The sequence below is a fragment of the Agelaius tricolor genome, unplaced genomic scaffold (assembly GCF_023055355.1).
Source record: "Agelaius tricolor isolate 1412-34295 unplaced genomic scaffold, bAgeTri1.0.p SCAF_2, whole genome shotgun sequence".
Classification (NCBI taxonomy): domain Eukaryota; kingdom Metazoa; phylum Chordata; class Aves; order Passeriformes; family Icteridae; genus Agelaius; species Agelaius tricolor.
The window spans coordinates 25,348,061-25,366,061 of NW_027269262.1; the positions used below are offsets into that span (position 1 = coordinate 25,348,061).

The 18,001-nt window shown below is 40.6% G+C and overlaps 1 protein-coding gene across 5 annotated transcripts; it reads left to right on the top strand.

Annotated features, from left to right (window-relative positions):
- The first annotated feature begins 6 nt into the window (after positions 1-6).
- On the top strand, positions 7-16,830 carry UPP1 (uridine phosphorylase 1). Of its 5 annotated transcripts, none has more exons than XM_071454659.1 (8): positions 7-4,041; positions 6,602-6,667; positions 9,445-9,562; positions 10,061-10,219; positions 11,234-11,348; positions 11,804-12,013; positions 13,475-13,621; positions 15,060-16,830. In XM_071454659.1, exons 2-8 carry the CDS (start codon positions 6,615-6,617, stop codon positions 15,197-15,199), a joined length of 942 nt encoding a protein of 313 aa, XP_071310760.1. In that variant the 5' UTR covers positions 7-4,041; positions 6,602-6,614; the 3' UTR covers positions 15,200-16,830. The 5 variants fall into 5 exon arrangements, with proteins under 5 accessions (XP_071310760.1, XP_071310752.1, XP_071310775.1 ...); XM_071454651.1 differs by lacking the exon at positions 7-4,041 and adding an exon at positions 4,090-4,157; XM_071454674.1 differs by lacking the exon at positions 7-4,041 and adding an exon at positions 4,214-4,301.
- Positions 16,831-18,001: the final 1,171 nt, after the last annotated feature.

Genomic DNA, 18,001 nt, shown 5'->3' on the forward strand with positions numbered 1-18,001 from the left:
AGGCTACCCTTATCAGGGGATGCCAGAGTTGGAGCTCATAGCATTAAAACCTGACCAGTTGTGGTGTGTTGACCTTGGCTGGACACCAGGTGCCTGCCAAGCCTCTCTATCACTCCCCTTCCCAGCCTGACAGGGGAGAGAAAATAAGGTGGAACAGAACTTGTAGGAGTGACTCCAGTAAAGGGCAACAAAAGAGCTGGTGAAGGTTTGAGAAAGTAAGTCCAGTGAGGATCAGCTGAGGGAGCTGGGGTTGTTTAGGCTGCAGAAAAGGAGCCTCAGGGGTAACCTGACCACCAAGTGCCTAAAAGGAGTTTGTAGCCAGATGGATGTAGGTTTCTCCCAGCCAACTGCTGACAAAATGAGAGGAAACAGCCAGGGGAGATTGAGGTTGGACACCAGGGAGAATTTCTTCACTGAAAGGAGGGTGTTAAGCATTGGAATGGGCTGTCCAGGGAAGTGGTGGAGTCACCATCCTTGGAAATGTTCAAGAAGCAGCCATATATGACAGTGCTAGGTGGTGCTCAGCTGAAGGTTGGACTTGATGATCATGGTGGTCTTTTCCAATTTAAATGATGGTCATTAATGTGTATTCAGCTTTCCTTAGTCAAGCCAAGGAGAGGTTTGAAATGCGCTGTTGATCAACTGAATCTGAATGGATCACAGTTTGAATACTGCAAGGTAGAGTATTAACAGCCTGAGATTTCTCTTCACAAGAACAGGAGGATGATTCTGGAATCTGTGCATTCAAAATAACAGAGAGCTGCTCCAGACACATAACCTGCCTGTTCTCCAAGGGACGTGAAGTCAAAGCGGTGTAACAAATCGAAAAGCTCCAGCTGAACCCAAGGGTGGAAGTGTGCTGCTTGAATTCACCTTATCGCAGTAATCTCGTTGTTCTATTTGCTTCTCAGTCAATGCAGTCATGCAGCTGGCAGTTTTCAAAGTCATCAGCAGTTCCATGTAAAAGTGGTGGAAGCTTCTGGTTTTCCATTTCTGTTTTCAGAGAACTGCCAAAGTCAAAAGCTGGCTATTTATTACAAAATCTTGCCTTATTGTTTTAAATGCTGAAACATTTGTTTCATTGTCTTGTGCTCTATTTCTGCACTGAATGCCTTTAAGTAGTGAGATTTTTTCTTTTTTTTTTTTTTGAATACTGATTGCTTTGCAAGCCCAAAGATAAAACAAAAGCGCAGTTACATTTTATGAATTGCATCCAAGATACTGAGTATGTGAATGTTTCTAAAAGAGAATTCCAGATAAAGATTTAACAATAACTTGTCAGTTTAGTGACTGGAGAGTAATTTTCCTTTTATATACAGCCATTTCACTGTAGTGAAGTCTAATATACATCTAATACACAATTCTAACCACTTCTGTCTTTTTGGACTAGACTACAATATAAACATGCCTCCAAAGATCAAGGGTCCATATTCATTAACTTTCTTTGTGTAGCAATACAAACAAAAATTCAATTGCCCCATTTTAGATGCTTCTGAAACATCTAAAATTCCCTTGATTTAGGCTTATGTATTTCTTAAATACTATTATCTGTGCTGAATATGCAGGCTGAGTTGTAAAAGATGTAGGATGAAGCCCAATTTCTTTCTGTAAATAAATAGCTTCATATTCTTGCTCTTCCCTGCAGATATTTTTTCAGAATGTAGTTATATATTATGCTATAGTGTGGGAGAAAAAGCTAGAAATAGAAATAAAGAAGTTCAGTCTTAGCACATTTTGTCCTTCTATTAATAATTGTCATGATACAAAACATCCAGAATATCTGAAAAATCAAAATGAAGTGGGTAAAACAGCTGCACTGAATTATTTGTCCAATTGACTTTGAAAATGGTTTATGGTGAGCACAAGGGAGAATACATTTGATTATGATAGACAGCCTTATTTTCTATAGCTCAAATTTTCACCCGTGCAATATAAAAACCTGAAAACCGACACCAGTTGCATATTGTTGTTATTACCCCAGCATGTGGCTGTGTATTTTTCACCCTTCTAAATGACATTAGTATCCTTCCCACTAAAATACAAAATGGAATGAAAACCCAAACACTACACTACAAAACCAGGAAGCTAAAAGGAGATTTAAAGTTTTTTACTGATAACTGAGAGCAAAGGTTACTACCAATTATTAGACTCATAGAAATGCACAATTTATTGAAGATTTCAGACAAGGTTAACTATGGTAACCTTGTTATATACAAAAAAGCAATTTACATTGATTTTCTTAATATATAGCTGAATGGAAAATGACCTGAAAGCTAAAGCAGACTTTTCACTGGATCCTAAGATGACAGGGTAGATAATATTCCTGTTTAAAGGAAAACTTTCTTCCACAGAATTAAACACTCTTCTACGGTGTTTGTCCACTACTGTAGCTTGGGAGTCTTGACAAATATTTAAAGAACAGGAAAATGGAAGACGAATTAGGAACCTGTCCTGTTTCACCCACTAGAAATCTAAACAAGCTGAACAGGTGACGTTTTTCTGAGTTAGTTAAGCAATTCCTCTTGCATGTTGTTTATACCTAAAAATGTATCTGTGCAAGGGATCTCTCTCTCACTTATATTCCCATACAAAGTCCTTTGGTGTGAGACAGGTTATGAATACATTTTACTCTAAATACCCAAGACATGATTTTGTAATAAATACATCTCAGCAATTCCTTGTGCCTAATGTGTTTACTGTGCCTTCTGTGTCCTGAGGCACAGAAAGTTCTCTGCCATGAAGATTTTAGTTGCTCCGTCTCCCAAGTATTCTCTACTATGACAAACTACAGTGTGGTTCTGGTGTGGAAAACTTACTTTTAAAATTGCATTGCAGGATTGTGGGTTTGGTGTTTTCAGTTACTGAAACAATGAACAATGTTAAATTTACACTTCCACTAGACAAAACCACCTTTTCTCACCTCTTTTCTCACACCGCATTTGCCGTGCCCACATGCCCATGAGAGCGGGAACGCGGTGTGTGCGCACCGACCGACACACACAAGAGCAGACACAGGCACCGAGCCGGCTGCCATCCTCGGCCAACACCTGCGTCTGTATCTGTATCATCTGTGTTATAAATGATCAATCGCGAGCCAAATGATCAAAAATTGCGAAAAGATTTATTAATCTTTCTGCGTGACCGAATTACAGTCTTCGAAACCACCACAGCCAAAGAGACAGCGTCGAGCCCGGGATCGGCGCTGGGTGAACCTGGATCCGACCTCTATCGCATCGGACCCTATCCCGTTCACGAGAGCCACTTTTTGCGGCGAGCTTTTATACAGTTTATTGTGCCCGAGGCGAAGGAGTCCCAATTTCTTTTGTAACTCTTCACATTCATCGCTGTTTCTTTCAGTGTGCAGAGTTGGACAAAGATCGTCTCCAGGTGGATAGTCAGCGTTGATGGGCTCCGGGGAAGCCGTGTATTCAGATGTATAGTTCTGGCGTGAGGGCTGTCTTGATTGATGTAATCTGCAGGGCGACGATCGCTCTTAGGCAGTTTCCGAAAACTCGAGATACCGGCGATCATCGTCCTGGAAGCGTTTATTCTTACGCTAAAGCGTCGATCGTTATCTTAGCCGTGTCCGGGAATTCTTTGGAATGTGAATAGACATCTGCTCTCGGGCTGTATGTGGTCAGAGACACGTGTCGGATTTGACAATCTTTATAACATGCAATCTTTAATAGGATGAATTATTTCTAACATATATTATTACATCTGTATCTGTATCATCTGTATCTGTATCTGCAATCTCCATGATAAGGTCCTCCCGAAGGCCCGTTCCCTTGGCAGCAGCTCTCCCGCCGATGCCCGGAGCCCCGGGCTGCATCCCCACCGCTCCCGGCATCACAGCCGCTCCCTGTGCCCGCCCCGGAACGCGGCGCTTCCCGCAGCCTCCCCGGCGCGCAAGGAGTTAACCGGGCCCGGGGCGGGGCGGTGCCGCCGCTGGCGGGATGTGGCTCGGCCGGGCGCCCCGCAGCCCGCCCGGGAACAGCGAGCCGCTCTCCTCGTTTCCCAGCAGCGGATCCCGCTGTCCCGGTGAGAACCGCATCCCGCCGTGCGTCCCGGCAGCCCGCGGCCCGCTCCCGGGCGGATGGTGGGATGCCTGCAGTGTCTCCCAGCCCCGGTCGCGGGGCAGCGGGGGCGGAGAGTGGGTAGGGAAGCGGGGGCGGCGGGCGCGGGCGTGGGTCCGGGTGAGCGCTCGTTTCGGCCGTGCCGCGGCGTCCGGCGGATGGGGCCGCTTGACTTCGTCTGCGGAGCCGGGGGAGCGCTCCGCCAGCAGCGAGGGGACCGGCAGGGTAAAATCGATTTTGCAGCAACTTCAGCTTTTGCTGATGATGGACGAGCACCGAACAAGAGTTTTTCCTTGCAGAAACCATTGGCTGTGGGCTTCCTTCAAAAATGAGGGATGGTGGGTGGGGGGGGGTGGTGGGGGGAAATGAGAGGTGGTAATTATAGTGGATTCTGCGTGGGTTTAAAGCACCAGCCTGAGGATTTAGATGCTTAGATGAGATATCAGGAAGAAATCCTTCACTCACTGTCTCACTGAGTACGGTGAGACACTGAAACAGGTTGCCCAGGGAAGTTGTGGATGCCCATCCCTGGCAGTGTTAAAGGACAGACTAGATGAAGCTCTGAGCAATCTGGTCTAGTGAAAGGTGCCCCTGCCCTTAGCAGAAGGGGTGGAACCAGGTGATCTTTAGGGTTCCTCCCAACCCAAACCATTCTAGGATGTGCACACACCTTAAAACAGGCTGTGCCCTTTCTTTATCTGAGTCCTGCTGGGAGCACATTATTGTTGAACGTCAGTTTTAACTTTGGCTGAAGAAGACTGCAGAAACTTTTGACATGTCTGTAAAAATTTCCATTTGGTTAGACAGCGTGAGAGTTTTGTGGTTTCATATTAACTGGTAGCTTGTCAACCACTACCTCATTGCTGTCAGGGTCTGCCATGGGAAAGCTGCTTTATGCTCACTCCTTCCTTCAGTTCCTGCCAAGACACCTCCAGCTGGGTGCTCTTGAGGGGGTAAGCTGGACCTTTGGACTGTCAGAACTTTGTTCCTAGCTTTTTTAAGTGTATTCACCTGTGTGCCTGTGTACCTTGTGTACCTGTGATTACTTAGGGGATCAGAACCCAGAACAATTACAAATCTTGTGGATGCTTAATACTGTGAACAAGAGATGAATGAATATCCTTGGTTTATTTGCAGCCATTTTTCTTCTTACTACATAAAAATTACTTTTTTGTTTCTTCTTCCTAGCTTCTAACTCCTCTTTATCAGGACTCGTGGCACTGTAGGAAGAAGTGATGTATTTTTCCTGTAATGTGTGTGGTATGTGGTTTTGCCCCGTAGTAGCTGACTGTACTTCATACCACCATAAGGAAGTGTAGTTGACTATAAATGCAACTTTTATACTTCCCCTCCTTGATCATAGATGGTTGCATACTTTTAGTATACCTAGTGCCTGCAAATTTGGGTCTACTTAATAAAGGTTGATATTTTCAATGAAGAAAATGAATTGTCCTTATAAATTTTAATACATTTCCATTACTCAGTGGCTTTTAACAGGCAGGTCTCTTGTTTATTTTTTTAGACTTCATTAGAAAATCACATATGATGTAATTCTGTTGCAAGATCGATTTCTTCCTGCTTCCTTGTGGTGTAATCTTGGGGTTTTTAGGGATTACAGTCCTGTCTCTGTTATAATCTCTGTGCTGTCAGGCCCTTCTTAATGGAGGGTAGAGCAAAATGTTATGATTCAATACTTCCCATAAGGGCATCCCCAGAAAGTACCAGCTTCGGCACGTAGCCTTAGTCACTTCTGAAAATAATAATGAATTAATCATCCTATAATTATAATTCTGTCCTCGGACCAGCATGAAAGCCTCAGTGATACATTTGTCTATTTAAATGTAAAGAAGAATGCAGCAGGGAGAAGGTTTTGCATGTAGGTTAAGGTAATGGATCAGAAAAGAAGGTATTCAGGATATATGATAAGCTGAGAGCTGTGGCTTTTTGAAGCTGTGTTTTAGTTTCCTGCTCCTTGCTTTATGCTGGAGAAAGAAGTGCTCTTAATGTCAGTAGGAGGAGTTTAATGAGGAGGATATTATGAGTAAGATGCTGCCTGGACTTGGGTTTCACGTGTCTGCCAGCCTGAGCTGAGCTTTGGAGACCTGGAGCCAGAGGTGGAAGGGGAGTGAAGCTGGTTCAGCAGTCACTTTTGTTGGGAGGTATGGAGGAAAGAGGGTGAGTGAGTTAGCAATGAGACTTGCCTCTCTGTGGCCAGTGAACCTGCAGCTGTTCACCCCACATAACAGAGGTAGTGGTGAGGTGGGAGTTGCAATAGCAAGGAATTAATTTAGGCTTGAGGGTTTGAAAGTGGTGATGCTCAGCTGTAAAAATTGTAGATGATAATTTTGCTCCTTTTGCTCCAGTTATAAAAGCTGTAGTGTGGCTGGATTATTTGGGGAATTTAATATTCATGGTAGTTATCATCAATACAAGGTTTCTTTCTCTGTTAATGCTTCCAGCTTTACAGATGGGACTATTCTGATGCACTTACATATATAATTTTTTTTTTTTAAATATAATTCTAGGTTTAAGACATACATGGCTCCTGGTTCCTCAAATGAGAAGAAAACTGATGATGGACAGGCTTCAAAGTAAGATTGACAAATGAATTATTTTGTCCAAGTTTACACTTAAACTTCCTCCTCAAACTCATTACACACTCATTTAGTTTAAGATAAATTTTATGATATGCCAAGTATCCTGTAGCAGGTCTTTTGACAATTGCATGCTTTATTGCTTTACCACACCTATACAGACGACTTTGCTGGCAAGCCATTTGAACTTCTCTCAACAGTGAATACTTCAAAGCAGGGTTTTGTTTTTATTTATTTTTATTTTAATCCAATGAGCTGCTGAAAGGTTGATTTTGGCTGCTGCTTCAAGAGTTCAAGCAAATATTTCTCTAATCCTTACTTTAAGCTTATTTTACTAAAACCTGCTACATGCTTCTTTTGTCTTTGGATTTGTATTTTACTTACACCCTTAGCAGTTGTAGGTGCTTTACAACAGCTTTAGGGAAATAAATTTCCTGCTCCTGAGCTTTGAATGCCAAGGATTTTTATCAAGCAACCTTTGCCTCTCCTGTAAATCCATGGCATTGATCCTACGTACACATATCAATATGCTAGTTTTTATTGCTCATTTTACCCCAGGGTCCAAGTCTGCAATCAGATGTGTGGATAAACTGAGCAAGCTGGTAACAGCCCCTCACTGTGTTGAGGCTGTGGGTCAGAGAATGCTATTGGTGGGCTGTGAGATGAAAAAGGTGGAATATAGCTACTGATGAGGAAGGAGATTGTGCTTTGGCCAGGCATGAGAACAGTGGTGTTGGCACATATCTCATTAATTTCCTTGAACTGTTATTAGAGGCCTTGCCTTTCCCTGATTTATTTCCTGGAGAGAGGCTTTTATTGCCACTGTTAATAAAAAAAAAAAAAAAATTTTCTTGCCTGAGGATAGATTGTAAAATGATTTCAAATCATAGCCTATCCTATTTGTATGTGACCATTCCAATGGACATCAGCACAGCCAGATATTGGATCTGCATTAGTGAGTGGCCCAATAAACAAATGTAGAGAGTCCCACAAAACTGAACAGGAATAATTCAGGGGAGGCAGTGTAGAAATTCTGCTAATATGAGCTGGTGAATTCCTAGGTTTTCTGTGTCTTCATGACAAGCCATAAACCTGCTCTTTAGTTTTCCCAGAGTCAAGCAGATCTCTTGGAAGGAAGAACAAAGGCAGCCAAAGCCTTTGGTTCCACCTCAGGCAGGATTTGTACGAAGAGAGGCAAATGGAGACCATGGGAGATGGAAGGGAATTCCTACTGAAGGGGTGAATGGACTGGCTCCCTCAGTTGCTGAGGGTGATTGTCTGTGGTGGGCAGGGACAGATAGGGTGGGTTGGGATGACACCTCTTTCCTTGGTTGTACAGCTGTTACTGGATAATTAATGATGCTGGAGAGAGACCATCTGGAACAGAAGAAATTGCTGTACTCAGAATATCTGAGTTGGAACTATTTGGTTTCCGAGGAACAGTTCAGTGACCTCAGCACAGGCATCTTGGCAAATGTAGACTTCCTTCATCCTGGATAGGTAGATAAGGCATAGGAAGTAATGGAAAGCATAGGTTCTTTCTGCCTTATCTCCTTTCTGGAGAGACATTAGAAGGCAGATAAGATAACTTTGTGACCTTGACCATCTAAAATAGTGCTAAACACTTCTGTTTAGGCTTCAGAGTTGTTCCTAAGTTGTCCTAATGATTTTTTGAATGAAGTCCAGGTGAAGTCTTTTGTTTGTCTCCTCTGACAAAGCAGTTTGAATTTGCTGAGCCTTCACTGAGCCTTCATTAAACTATTAAGTCATCTTCTTGTGTCTGGAAGCTATTTACTGCTTGATTCCATCTCTCAGAAATTACTTTGAAGTACTGGCCAATGTTCTGCTTAAGCATGTTGACTAGTCTTTCCTACCTGTTTCAATTCAACTTAAAACATCAAGCACAGAAAGCAGACGTTTCATAAATCATTCAGCTTGTTTAGTTAGTCCACTATTGAATTTTCCATGAATGTGATCCCACAGCCAAGTAGTTCAGGTTTCCCTCCTTGTCCTGTCATTTGCTGTCTCTTCAGACAGATTAATTTTTATTTTTCTTTTAAGATGTGTCATTTCTTTACAAGAGGCTCTTAAAAAGAAGTGAACTATTTTTGCCTCTTCCTCTCTTTTCCCTTTTCTTGAAATTTTTTTTTTTCACTTCTATGGTTTTCTCCTTGCTTCAGATCTCCACTTTTCTCTTTTGTTTTTCAGATCCTCTGTACCCTTGTTATCAGTTTCATGCCATAGGGGTTTTTTTCTCCTGTCTATATGACAGAGTAAGATGAAGTGCCAGAAATCTAGTTTGTGCTTGTCCATAAAGCCGAAATCATCCCCTCCTTCTCAGGTGGCTGACAGAGTTTCAGTCAAAACAGAGGCCAAGTTTTGCTTTTCAGCATTGCTATAGATTGCCTGTATAATATGGTGGGCTACTGACCATTCCCTTGTCCTGCTCCCATTGCTCTGCTCACCATAAAGACCCACTATGGTACCCAGCTTTAATACTATTTAAGAAAATAAGATAAAAATTAGATAAAGATTGCACTGTTGCAAATGCATCTGAACATCTGGGCTTTTCTACAGCAATTTCATCCCGTGTTTCTGGATTTAGGGTTTCTTTACACAATGCACAAGAAAAAAATAGAAAATAATTTGTATGTGTGGTGTTTCCAACTTTTGATTGCTTGACTTTGAAGAATTGTCATCTGTTCAATGTTTGTATATATTCTATATATATTTGCATATATTCTATATGTTTCACAATGCTGTTCTCCTGGTAGAGAGAATTTTATTCGTCTCTGCAACCCTCACCTGGAGAAAATGAAAGAAGACATCCTGTACCATTTTGCTCTTGGGACCGGTACCCATGATTTTCCGGCATTGTTTGGGGATGTAAAGGTGAGATGCTTTGCTTTGTTCAGCAAGCCTGAGCTTTTCTGCAGAAGGTGAAAGTGTAGCTGTCTTCAGAATAAGACTAAATGTGTCAGCCTACCAGCCATGTAGGAGTACATGCAAAAGGGGAAAAATTTTGTGGGTTCTTGTCACTTTTGCTATCCAACAAAGCTGATGGTAATTGTTTTTGACTGTCTCTTTTCATCCAGTAAAAAGGCAAATGCTGTAGGGTCTATTCAGATACCACTTCTGTTTGTTGGGTCTTCATATCAATATTTGTCCTTCACTAGTAAACAGGGCGAAGGCAATTGAGTGCTGTAGACAGCTGAGTTTTTTTCCATAATTCTTCTTCATGGCATTTTAGAATGATTATGAGAAGCACCATATCTGGGGATAAATCTGTGCTAACCAAAGGCATTCGCATACTCGCGTTGTTCTTTGCATGTTCTTTGACACATGGAATCACTCAACTGATTTTGTTTTGTTGAACCCTGTCCACCCCAGTTTGTGTGTGTTGGAGGAAGCCCTTCCCGGATGAAAGCTTTCATTGCCTACATAGCAGAGGAGCTGGGGCTCGGGAGCCCCGGGTGTGACTACCCCAACATCTGCGCGGGCACCGACCGCTACGCCATGTACAAAGTGGGGCCCGTGCTGTCCGTCAGCGTAAGTTCCTCCCTCCTCTGACACAGGACATGGGCCAGTTTTGATGCTGTTCAAAGCAGAAAATTTGAATCAACTTTCTTTTAAATACTTCACAGTCCCAAACAGTCTGCTCAAAATAGTACAGTCAGCTAATTAAGGATTCCTTTTTAGCTGGTTTTTTTAAGAGGTAAAATCTCCAATACCTTTGCTCCTTCTTGCATCCCTCTTTCCTCGGTGTACCACTGAGGTGTTGCAGGAATGGCCTCACATATTTTTTGAGCAGTTACTGTTTTCTCATCCTTATTCTGTACCCTGAAATGGGGGAAAAAAGTCACTGGTGCATGTGGGGTATTGGGAAAATGTCTGTATCGCACCCTGATTTATGTATTTGCAATGGCACTGTCAAATGTGCTTAAGAGTAGCATTCCATGGGACTGGTGCTGCCAACCCATGTATGCATTTTAAAGAAATTCATAGCTTCAATTTGTAGATAGAATTACATGCTTCAATTGCAATTGCAAAACTGTACTATTATTTCACACCCTTTCTTGTAAGCTGTAATTATCAGAATATTGTGTAAGCTAATGTGGATTTATATTTGCTGAACGTCAAGACTAAACCACTAAAATGGTGTCTGTGTTTTGAAGCAAATTAGCTTAACTATTCACTAGCACTTCAGATTGGTGGAAAATCAGAGTGGTGTTTTTCTTGTGTTTAGGAAATGCTCCATGATGAAGTGCTTTAGTCAGCTATTGGGAAAGGACACTCTATACTTTTGAGAATGTAAATGTTCTGTAATTCATGATTTTTGGAAATATTGTATTTCATCCACAGTCTGCCAAAGCTAGTGGGAGTCTATTTGTAGGCCTTTTCAGTATCCTTCTGTAGACCCAAAGGTTGGGGTTTTTTTGGGAGTGAGTTAGGTGGTATTTGGGAAAACAGTATCAGGCAGGAGATAATGTCCAGCTGCTTCTTCCATATATATTTTGTGCTGTCTGTGTGAATGTGGAAAATTAATTTGTGTTTCCTTTTCAGCACGGCATGGGCATTCCTTCTATTTCAATCATGTTGCACGAGCTGATCAAACTGTTGTATCATGCCAAGTGTTCTGACATAACCATCATTCGCATTGGCACCTCTGGTGGAATAGGTATTTCGCCTCTTGATTTCTTTCTTCCTTTCTGCAAACCAAAGTGTCTTTGCAGGAGAGCAAGGCATCTCTCTGCATGTAAGATACTAATGGTCAGAACAGTTTTCCACAGGAGATGCATCATTTTTCTTCTGTAATTTTGAAAGTAAAGGCAACATCTGCTTTTGCATAGGGAAAATGCACTTAAAGATCTGACAATGTCAGAAGAAGGACATTCCTGTCCTGTATGGAAAATATAAGAAATAAGTGAAAAGGGGAAAATGTCATTATTTCAGAAATTATTTGTAATAATAAACTGAAGCAGCTAGGCATGGACAAAAAATTCTCTTGGTGGATTCAGAGGCAAAATCCCCACCTTTAAGAGAAGCAGTGTTGGGTCAAGATGTATGTTTTATGTGTCTGGAAACCACTAGTTAACTGCATTGTGAAGGTATATCTATTTCCTTTTGCTGCAGGTCTGGAGCCAGGCTCAGTGGTTATAACTAGGCAGTCTGTAGATGCCACCTTCAAGCCTCAGCTGGAACAGGTTGTTCTGGGAAAGACTGTAATTCGCAGCACCAACCTGGATGAACAGCTGGCTCAGGAGCTGATGCAGTGCAGTAAAGAAATCAGTCAGTTCAATACAGTCATTGGAAACACCATGTGCACTTTGGATTTTTATGAAGGTAAGCCTGGTGATAGACTAACAGAAGAGTATTGGTAAGCAGCAATAGATAAACATTGAATAATTTATCACATTAAGCTTCCAGTTCACTAACAGAATGTGTTCCCTACTCTGGCTTGTCTCACAAATCTCAATTAAACCATTTTTCTTCTATGTAAAATCAAGCATTGTACTTGGCTGTATCAAACTTTTAATTTTGTGGAGATTTCTCCTCAGCTTTAATAGATCCTCTGAAGTACACATAGTCTACTACACAGTCCTCATGTGCTTGTCAGGTATATTTGCCACAAAATTTATGTGATTTGTTGAAGCATCCTAGGGGAATAGAGGAGTGGGAATTACTTGTGACTTGTTTAAGGTTGGTTTTCTTTGCACTGGTTAAGTACCTAAAACAAATATTTTATGAAAAAAGAGCTGGAGCTTATTTCAGTTTGAGCAAAGTGGTGATCAGACAACCAAAGATAAGTTGCTGAGTTGTGTCAGTGCAGCTATGTAGGAGACACAAACGGACAAGGCCTATTTTGGATAAACATACAGGCATTCAGGTGCTTTTCTGAACTCCCAAATCTAGATGTTCATTCAGAAAAATCTTTCAAACCTTGTGAGAACAGAATGTAAGTGGCACCTCATCCCACTTTCTCTGTCTGTTGCTGAGTAGGTGACAAATGATCTTCATCGTAGTGCTCCAACTTGGGCAGAAGCACACACTGTCAGTTTGTGTATCTCAGGCACCAGCCACAGGTGCAGGCAACACCAAAAAAAGTGTCAGCGATGTTTTCAACTCATACAGCAAAAGCTGAGAACAGGATTGAGGCCCAAAATTTAGGAGTACATCTCCCAAACCCAAGAAGAGACTGAGTAAAATACAGTGTATTTTAACTCTTCTGTACTTAACCTGCTGCTGTCTTGTCTGTTGGTGATCTTGAATCATTTGAGTAAAATTTTTTCTCAAAATGTACAGCAGTATTAGCTAGTTAGCTTAAGAGACTGTACATCTCTTCCCTTGGGAGGTCTGTAAGTAATAAAATGTTCATCCTTTTAAGGTTGAAACAGGAAACCATTTTTAAGCCTGGTGGTTTTTTTAGACAGTGATTAAACATATTAAAAATGCAGCTCTTCCATAAAACTTAAAGTTTCTTGTGGAATTTTGGTACTTGTTGTATGTGTAGGAATGTACAACATACATTTTCCTGTTTGTGAATTTGAGAATTGAAGCTGAAGAAGACTAATTAAGTTACCATGATTCACCAATTACCACTAAGTTACCATGATTATAAAGAATACAAATAATATGTATACGCTCTAGCAATAGCTAAGAATCACTTTGTCCTATTTGTCTTATGCACAAAAATAAAGAGTAGTAGTAAAAGGTGAGCACTGTATGGAGGAGACTGTAAGGTAACTGGATGTTTTCAAAATTGAATTTGATCTGTGATTTCATCCCTCTGAAATTACTTTCCAGGACAGGGCAGGTTGGATGGTGCAATCTGCTTATATGATGAAGAAGAAAAGCTGCAATATTTGAAGAATGCTTATGAGTCTGGTGTGAGAAACATCGAGATGGAGTCTTCTGTATTTGCTGCAATGTGTAATCTCAGTGGTGTCAAAGGTAACTAACTTAGTTACTTTATCCTAGCTATAGGAAATTTTCTGTATTACGGGGGTTTGTGGCTAAAAACTGCAAAGGAATGTTAACATACCTTTTGCACTTACAGATATATATATAAAAGATATTTCTGCTTATAGTTTTTTTGCTATCACTTTTTGATTTGCGTCACTTTTGTCACAATTTATCATAATTTCTCCTTCAGTTTTTACACAGTTTTCTTCTGTCATTTGCTATTCCAGCCCATGGCAACCATGTAAATCATTAAAGTACCTAATTACCCTGTGGCATTAATTTGTTTTTTCCAGTTAGCTTTTGAAGTTTACAGAAAGCAAGTGCCTAGTTCAAGCAATCAGGTGATTCTCAGATCTATATATATGTAACTATACTCAGTTTCTATACTTTCATATCAAATGGAACATAAAATTATTTTCTGTACACTTAAGACTATGATTCTTAAACAGTTGAGGATTTTTAGTAGTATCATGAATAAACTGTTCCAAATCATAAAATGAGTTAAATTTTTTAATGCATGCTAAATAAAAAAGGGAAATTAAAAATAATGTAATACAGTGTCTTTCTTCTTATTATATTAACTGTCTTCTCTCACTTTCCTTAGCAAGGAATATGTCAATTTAAAACACTGATGTTTCCCAAACTCCTTGAAGCTCAAGGAAGTCAAATGATGAAATATAAGCAAAAAGGCCAACAGTTATATCAAACACATTGAGTTCTTACTGGCTTGAAAGGGATTAAAGACTCAACCAGTACTATCCCTGAGCAATTCAGGAGGCCTTTGGCTGTCTCTGCTTTGTAGGTCTCTAATATGTATTTACTGTTTGTGCTCTGCAAATTGCCCCTGGCAGAAACCCCAGACAGAGCAGAGTTATAGGGTTGGGTGACAGACCTGAGCTTGAGTGAAAGGAGGGGTTTTGCCTTTGGGGCTGTGATGACTGAAAGGCAGCATATGAACCTGAGATGATCCCTGGGGTCCTCATGTGCTTGCAGTGTTCCCTGTCCATGAATGTGGAGGCAGCTTATCTGCTCCTTCCTGAGGGATGGCACTACAGCACAGGCACTCAGTGCAGGACTGTGGCTCTGCTAGAACCTTCTGTCAGGCACTTCCTACCGGGCATGTCCTGGGTACTTGTGAAATATACTTCCTATCAAGGAAAACAGAGGAATCATGATATAACAGTAAGTGTCTGCAGCTGCCTGAGAGCTCTGGCTTTATTAGTGTAGCAAGCAGTTCCCTTAAACTATTTCTACCTTGTATCATCCACAGCATGCTAGTCCCCTAGCATCTCATGGTACTGCACACTCTCTTTTGGGGTTTGTTTCCTCTTGTATTTCTGTTCTTTTAGTGGTTTCTTCAAATGTTTATGCTTTTGGATTGTAAAATGTAAAAGTGTCCTAACTAATGCTGTCTTTTAATTTCTAGCTGCTGTAGTGTGTGTCACTCTTCTGAATCGACTCGAAGGGGATCAGATCAGCAGCCCACATGATGTCCTTGTGGAATACCAGCAGAGGCCGCAGAAGTTAGTGGGATATTTCATTAAGAAAAGTCTTGGGAAAGTATGAAATATCCATCTCATGTTTCAGAGAAGGAGAAGGCCCTTGTACAGATCTGGTCACGGTTATGACTTCTGTGCATTATAGGTCTTTTGCCTCAGAGTAACTTACAGCATTCCGTGTGTCAGTGGAAGTTAATCATTTATGTCACTGTTCTTTGGGAACTGAATGTGCTGAAGGACTTCACTTAAGGTTTGCTTAGTTATGCATTGCTGGATAGAAAACTCACTTTTCTGTGAATTGGAAAGAGGATCTGTTGTGAAGGACAAGGCTGTGATAATACATAGAAAAACTATTTATCTCTGCTGTAAAGGAAAACTAGAGAGAAAATCAAACTTTATGGCCAAGTACATGCATACCAGCAAATTAACTTAAAAATTGGAATAATTTTCTTGTTGTTATAAAAAATTATATGTTATAATTGTCTTTGTTGCTTCACTTGTAAATAAAACTTAAAGTGAATGCAGTTTATTTTTTTTGTAGAATTTGACAAATAAACAATATTATTTTCATATATTAAAATTTCATGAAATTGCAAAGTGTGGGACTGAAGTTTCTAAGCATTAAGGACTTGACACTGAGCTGTTGAATAGCTGTACTGCCTCGATATCAATCCAGCAATATTTTAACTAAAGAATTGAATCAATACCCAGGAAATATTTATGCATTAAGTAATTTTGCATTAAGGTACTAGTAATCTTTTGCTGAAACAAGACTCCTGCTTATGAAGAGGAACCGAAGGCATTCAGGAGATGCACAGCACGTTCACAGGCCTGTATTGTGGTAGCCCTTTTCTTTTCTTGCTTTTACTTTGTTTCTTTGGGTTTTTTTTTAATTGGTATTCATCTCCTTTCTCAGGATGTAACACTGACTGTTGCAATGGTTCCCAGTTTTTCTGAAGAGCTGGAGTGTACCTCTTAGTGGTACATGCCATCAAAACCCCTTCTGCAATTGCAGTTTTTTCCACTAACATTGGCCTGCTTGAGATTTTTTTTTTTTAATCATACTCCTTGCTGGTTTGCTGCTGTGGTTTGAGTGTAAGTACCTGATCATTTAAAGAAAATGTGTTTATCTCTTCTTCTTTTTTTTCTTTTTTTTTCTTTTTTTATTTTCCTTCTTTCTACTGCAGTGGGGGAGGGTCCAGTCCTAGCCGGGGTCATGGGTCAAAAAGTCTGAATAAGCTCTCAGAACAGCTGTGGCTGACCCAGGAAAATGAGATTTTCTCTGTGAGGATTGCAGTCTGCAATGCTGTTAACAAGCACAAGATTTAGAACTGTAAGAGAGGGATGTTAGTAGAAGGCACAGTCACCAAGTGACAGAGACTGGAAACAATGTGATGAAAACATCAAAAAAAGAAGGGTGACTCATGAACAGGAAATTGCCAGTGAAGATCAGTCTCCCTAAATTTGATGAGTCTTTAAGCTGGAAAACATATTAGTAACTCTTACAAAGTTACAATCTAATCTTCTGTTAATTTTAAAGCCACATTTTCTTATTTATAATCAGGACTTACAGTGAAGATAATTTTTCAGAGAAAATATTTTTTTCCCTAAGCTTAAGGCAAGAAGAGAAGTGGGAATGGCTCCACATTTTGTTTGAACAGTTTCTCCTTTATTAAAAAAAAAAAAAATTAAAAAAAATTGTTTTTAACTATGTGTGGTACTTGCCTAGGCATTGTGTGAAGTCTGTGAGGCCCTTTGGGAAACATGCAACAAAGTACATCTTTTCTCTTCAAGGTCCTGTTCTTAAAACAGCAACAAGGAGACAAAAATGAGATCACGTCAGTGCGTGCTGCACTTTATGGTGAAGGAAGTCTTACACCAGATTGACTGGCATGGGTTTGGATTAACAGTTTGCTGTTGTATAAGAAATTCTTAATAAGAAATACCTAAAGAGACAAAAAAAAAAGCTTTACCCAGAAAACAAACACTTAATGTGACTCTGTGAAGCTCTGGGGAAGCATGTTACTACAGTTGTCCTGGAGGAATTAATCTAAAATGATGTGATCTGTCTTTTTAAAGGAAGGACAGAATGAATCTGGAAATTTGTTAAAAAGAATTATTTTAATAGTGTGCGCTGTCAAATGAAACCAAAAAGTTTTTGTATTTACAGTCAAATAATGTAGGCACTTCTACTCTGAGAACTCATATGAAAACTCTTATGTACTGGCTGCTAAAATATAAATGGTCTTGTGGCCTGGCCAAGCTGGAGATAAGGGTCATGCATTCGTGGGATGAGGCAACTATTGTATTAAATCAATAGCCAAGACCCTGGCAGAAGCCTCTGAAAGATGAGCCATTAACCTTTTCCCTGTATGTCCTTCCTCCTTCCCACTGTTCCTTAGGACATTGTACATTTCTTTCTGCTAAAAGATATACTTCTGGGCTTCCCATCCTGACCAGGTGGAGTAAAGGGGCATTTGAAGGCTTGAAATTAGAAGTCAAAGGATACCAATATCCTCCTGTTTCTGCTCTTCCCCCTCCTCTGATGCTGTGTTCCTAATGCAAGAGGTCACTCTACAGACACATCTGACATGCAATAAAGTACCTTTCCTGACTTCAGAGGAAAGTTTCCTGACTTCAGAATGTTACCCTGATAAGAACAATTGTATTTTCCCTTATGACTGCAACTGGACATGGAGATAAAGAAGTGAGTCACTTGTGTGCATCCGGCCGAGAAGTTACCTTCCTGTAGGCTTTACAGAGAGTTATACAATATTTACAGGTCTTATATGCAAGTCAATTGTTCAGTATGCCCCTTATCATTCTTTCTGTAGAACATGAGTCAGGATTTGGAGTGGTGATATTTTAA

Coding starts and splice junctions, on each gene's coding strand:
- UPP1 (XM_071454651.1), top strand. CDS start 4,105: ATGCCTGCAGTGTCTCCCAGCCCCGGTCGCGGGGCAGCGGGGGCGGAG. Junction 10,220..11,233: donor GGCCCGTGCTGTCCGTCAGC/GTAAGTTCCTCC, acceptor TTTCCTTTTCAG/CACGGCATGGGCATTCCTTC. Junction 11,349..11,803: donor TGGCACCTCTGGTGGAATAG/GTATTTCGCCTC, acceptor CTTTTGCTGCAG/GTCTGGAGCCAGGCTCAGTG.